Consider the following 5,736-nt stretch of genomic DNA (forward strand, 5'->3'; position numbering starts at 1 on the left):
CTGGGAAGTTAGTCTTTCACAATGGCACAATTCCTACTACTGTTATTATTTCTAATAAGATTAAAGAAATCCTTGCCCATATCCAAAGCTGACCTATAGCAGACCCTTTGCACCATCTCACTAACATTTTTCCTACCACCATCTCCCAAAAGGATTTTGACCCAAATTGATTTTATCCATGTCATCCCTTATATTTTTTTAATCTCTCACATCACTTGTGTGTGATGCTTACCTACCACCTTTGTGTTTACTTCTGTCATGAACAACAGCTGCCTTTCACTACCCATGTTCCAATCACTACTGCTATCCACCATTTCTCTTTCCTCTGTAATATGTGGTTTCATGTCCTGCCCCTCTAATTCTAGTTCCTCTATTCTGTTGGACAAGTTTCTTGCATTGGCGGTCAAATATTTCAGTTATTTCTCACTGACCTTGTCCACTATTTTTGCTGAATACATCTGAGCCTAGCAACTGTATCTTCCACCTGACTACTACCAATGTCAGTACTGTATAAGGACTTTTCTTTCATATATGTGTACAATTCCATATTGTACTGTTATTGAAATAGAAGTGAATGCAGTGTAAGTGCTATTTTGTATAAGTTACTTTCCAAATGGCCCAATACAGTAAAAATGCATCAGCAGTCCATACTAAGGAGTCATTTACACACAAATCCCACATTCAGTGCACATATATATTACCACTGCCACCTAACCTCACTGCTGACTCCATCATTAGCTGGGGGAGGATTGAAAACTAAAGAAAACTTGCTTCCAACTGTGGAAGTGTATAATAACTTAATTTTTAAATCCTAAACAAACCAGATTTGAGTTTTGTGTCAGGGAGTTGCCTGACTATTGTGTTATTATTAACACATACTTGTTTCTTTGTATGACATGGAAACAAACCTGTTTCTGGGATATCTTTATTTAAGAAAGAAAACACTTAATCAGAATTCACACAGTGAAGAAGTTAATTTTTCAACCTGGAGCACATTGTGTCACAGTTGCAGAGTTGATGTAAACATGTGACAAATACTTGACTTGAATTCCAAATTTTAGCAAAAGTCTCCTGATACAGATCCAACCACTTGAAAAATGAGTTGGTCAATAGCATTGTATAACATGTTGGAAGAAAGGGAAATAAAATCATAGTACTTGATTGCAAAGGCATCAAAAACTATTGTAAATTCAATGTGCTAACAAATGCTTTGTTAGCTGGTTACTACAAACTGTTTTGCATTTATGTACTGCTTGGACATTTTGCTCAATCCTTTATTGAGCGGGCAAAACATGTGATTTGATGTTCTTCAGTAACTGTGTATTACTATGTAGATAATTTTCCTTTTTCTACTCTTAATGTTGGCTATGATGATGATGACAAGGCAGTAGAGTAGGAAAGGGAACCAGAAAGCATTCTGTGAAATAAAGGTGGGGTGGGGTAGGGGGCAGAAACAATCTTTAGTAGCAGTCAGTGAAGAAAGTGGGAGGGGAATGTAGCAAGTATGCAAAGAGGAGCTATACTAAAAAACTTTCCATCAAAAATGAAAACAGCTGCAGAAGTGAATTTTTGCACTAATATCAATTTTCCAATGTGCAGTGTCTCTTAATTGTCTAAATAAAGACTACAGCGTTCTTAATATAATGTAATCATTTACATTGTAATGAATTATTTTATGTAATCTTGCAACAGTTCTTCAAAAAGCATGGATAAAAGACACAAATTATAATACAGAGAACACATCATTTTGAAACTATGATTAGACACTAACACATAATCTACAGCGTAAAAAAAATGAAGTTCTGCTTCAGAATGTTATGATATGACTTTGTTCCCTGAACCCACCCTTCTTTTAGCATTAGAAATACCTGCAGGAGTTTAAATGGAGGAACCTGACATGTTCTAATTGTATTTTAATCCCTATTTTAGAAGCAAATGGGGCACTATATATAAATATTCCTTGCAATATAATTTAGGTATTGGAAACAGTTACAAGGAAGTCCAGTTGCACAGAAGATTGTTGCTGGCAGTCGGCTTTCCAGAAGACCTTCCAATAATAAGGGAGTCACATACATGGAATTCCACTGGTTAAAATTGAGAAGATTCCAAAAATATGGAAGTAAGAAGCAATGTTGCTTTAAAACCTTGGCTTAGGAATGAAAAAAAAAATTCTCTGATGGATGTGCTTCTCCTTATTTTGCCAGTATCAAGGCTGAGCTAGACATGTGAAGATCCAAAGCAGTAATCAACAGGAACACAAGAAATTCAATCGTTTTAAACCATGGATAATGTTTCTTATGAACCAAGGTGCACTTGTACTCTCCAAGTCTAGAACAAGGCACACAAAACAACTGTATCCACTGAATGGAAATTAGTTAGTTCTTTCTCATTAGAATAAAATCCTTATTCTTCAGCACCCTAGAGTATTATAATTTCAAATTCACGAAAGTCCCAAACATACACAATTCAAAATGTCCCTATTACAGAGTTAGGTTTTTCTTTGGCATATCTTCCACTGTCAGCAATGAAATGTGTTTTGAACACTAGGCCTGAAGTAATAGGAGGCAGACAGACCTCCTTCTCTTTTCAGTCAGCTTCATTATCACTAGGTTTTTCTTCTGAACCACATTCTTCATACTTTTCATCCTCATATTTGAGAGCATCATGATCAGACAGAGTGCTTGCCACTTCTACCTGCTCCTCCTCCTCAGATTGGTGGGATTGATGGCTTGCCTCCTCTTCCTCTTCCCCATCACAGAACTGATGAGATTGACAGCTTGCTTTCTCTTCCTCTTCTTCACAGGATTGGTCAGATTGATGTCTCGTTCCTGCCTCTTCCTCACAGGATTGGTCAGACTGTGGGCTTGGTTCCTCCTCCTTACAGGATTCTCTTTCTTGTATTTTATCCTCATTAAGACTATAAAGAAGAAGAGTCGCATGTACTGATCTTTTGTGGGAGATTTTTTTTTAAATTGGTGTTTAACAGAATAAAATTCTAATGTACTCTGGCCCAAATCCTGGTAGCCAAGTCCAACCAGAGTTGTCTCTACAGGGCTAGGAGGACTTGTGTTTAAGGTGAAGGAAGCTATTTCCTTTATAAGGATTACGTTAGCCTCCCATGTTGTGTGCATTTACTCTGCAAGAAGTGAAGTTCCATAAATCTCCAGAGTGGCACCCCTCCATTGCTGCCCCTTGTCTGGCCAGTGGTAATGCAGAACACCCTCTGTAACCTGTGCACTGTGTAAACTTTCCAGTGCACTTTCCCAAATCCTGGCAAAAGCTGTTCAGTGTGGCATGGAATTCTTTTTAACATGAAATATTCAAATGAACACTTCTCAGAGGGTTCCCCCCCCAAATAATAAGATTTTATAAGAACAAAACTCATTAGCAATCTGCTAGGATTTCTGATTAAAATAGGAGTGTCCAGCATCAAACCCATGGAAAATGGCTTATCTGGCCTGGAAGACCCACCTCCAGATCCTGCCTACAGGGCTGGAAATTCAGCAGTGGCATGAAGGATAGCTGTGTTAACCCTGCAGCTGCTAAAGCCACCGTCTTGGTAGGGCCAATGCCTGGGAGATTAACATTGCTCTCACTTGCCCCATCACTGAATTCCTGGTTTGGGATCCCTATTGCAGACAATTCTGTGATGGTGGCATTGAAGCCATAGATACTGGCCCCACCAACACAGCAGCTTTGTCAGTCACAGGGGTTAATACTGCTGTCACTTGACATCCCCTTGCCGCCCCCCTCCCGCCCCCCTAAAATTCCAGGTCAAGATCCTGCTGGGGATAGTTCAGCAGTGGGGCATGCGGCAGCAGCAGTTTGAACACCCATGACTGCCACAGTCATTGTGTCAATGAGGCCAACACCTAAGACAAGTTAATGTTGTTGCCCTCTTGCCCTACTGGTGGAGGTGCGTTACCTAGGTGCTACCTGTGAGAAGCCCCATGGAGCTAGAGCCAGGCCACAGAGCCGAGAGTTTGACATTCTTGGATTAAAAGATCAGAAATCAAAATGTAGTGTTTTTTTCATGTAAGTTACATATCCAGTAGTCAAATAAATATGAGGACCCTGAATAATGAACATAAGTACCTCATTTTAAGTGGCTTTCATGAATTATAGATTTTATACAAATGCTAAAAGAAGTACTAAATGCAGCCAAATAGTCCCCTGAAAAGTACAAATACTTTTGTCTTCTAGAAATATTTAAAAGCAGAACTTGTTATTGCTGACTGTAATAATATACACAAAACAATCTGCTAGTTAATTACCTTTCTCTGTCTTCTGTATATCTTTTAAAGTCTTCATCACTGGAATGATACAGAAGCTTAGGAGTCTGACCCTTCTTTGAAATAAAGTCTTCGCACAACCTGAGTTCTTTTAGTATATCAGAGTAATGCTTTTCTGCTGCTATTCTGGCATTTTTCTATAAACATAAAAAAGCAGTAAAACATTTTCATTATTAAGTATAAGATTATAATGCTTTACTTATGGTACATGGAATCTTACTCCATCAGTAACCCTATCAAATTCAAAGTGATTTATTCCCCAAAGAGCCATATTAGTTAATTTCTTTTGTAGTGCTGTGGGAACATACACAGACCTGCTACTGAAAATTAGCTTCTCCTATGGAAAAGACGCAAAAGTTGCATAGGATGAAACTGTCACCATTAACGCTTCAAGCACAGGTAGTCCAGAGAACTCACCTACATAGCTGAGGTAATGTGTAGCTGCTCCCTCTATGAAGATTTTTGACCCAGTAAAGTGCGTGTTGTGCATGGGGCCACACTCTCAACATGACTACATCTGTTTCTGTCTCCGTTTAAGCACAAAACTAAGCATTATAGCAGTCTGGAATAGCACAGAGTCTTCCAACAAGGACTCTCCTGCCTAAACTTCTGCAGTAAAAACTATTTCTGCTGCATTTGGAGTTATTTACACCATCACAAGAGCCAGGGATGAAGAGTTTGTTTGGACCTTACTGACAAAATATACATAGAGAAAGCTCTTTAACATTATATTGTCATGGCTCAGCAGTGTGAACAGCACCATTATATTACCAAAAACAAGGTGTTCAGAATATCTTACAGATCCTTGGACAAGGAACAGAGCAAAATCATTAGCCATTTGCAAATGGGTTAATTTGGATTACATCCAAATGGATTTAATTCCATTTGCACAGTAGAGGTTTGAGTACCAGTAGCTCAAATCCTTGTATGCTTTAGGATGAAAAACACTCTGTTGTGGTAGATTTTGTTTGTATGTAAAATATAAACTGGAAAAAACACATATGCATTTACTTGTATAAATGGAAAACAACAGCCCCATAAACAACCACTCAGTCTCAACAAGTGTGCAGATTAAATATGTTGTATATTAGGTGTTTGTGGGAGAAAAAATGAATTCTTAATTACAATGCAAGTACACTGCACTTCCTTCTCCCTCATGTAGGGAACACAGCAATCAGCCAGCCAAAACTGCTGTCAGAGAATGACTGTGCTAGACCATCAGTGATGGTAATAAAACTATTTTCATGGGGAAAGGACATATGGATGCAAACAAAACTGAAAAGTGCCATGGACAGGTGAGAAGAGAAATGATGTGCTTCCTTCCAAAACTGTTTTCAAGCATCCTCCAAAAATATTTAAGATTGATACTGTCCCTAACAGGCAATATTTGCAGACAAGTTTAATTAAGGAGTGAGAGTGAGCTAAGGTAACCTGAGTCACTCTT

The 5,736-nt window shown here is 38.5% G+C and overlaps 1 protein-coding gene across 1 annotated transcript in view; it reads right to left on the minus strand.

Annotated features, from left to right (window-relative positions):
• Positions 1-1,504: 1,504 nt before the first annotated feature.
• The window catches only part of FAM161A (FAM161A, centrosomal protein), a 14,734-nt gene continuing 10,502 nt past the window's right edge, over positions 1,505-5,736 (minus strand). The window contains exons 7-9 of the mRNA XM_006016760.1: positions 5,724-5,735; positions 4,275-4,429; positions 1,505-2,917 (exon numbers count right to left, since the gene is read on the minus strand). Coding sequence (XP_006016822.1) covers positions 2,587-2,917; positions 4,275-4,429; positions 5,724-5,735 — 498 coding nt within the window. The 3' untranslated portion in view covers positions 1,505-2,586. The remainder of the gene's footprint in view (positions 2,918-4,274; positions 4,430-5,723; position 5,736) is intronic.

The sequence above is a fragment of the Alligator sinensis genome, unplaced genomic scaffold, assembly GCF_000455745.1.
Source record: "Alligator sinensis unplaced genomic scaffold, ASM45574v1 scaffold219_1, whole genome shotgun sequence".
NCBI lineage: Eukaryota > Metazoa > Chordata > Crocodylia > Alligatoridae > Alligator > Alligator sinensis.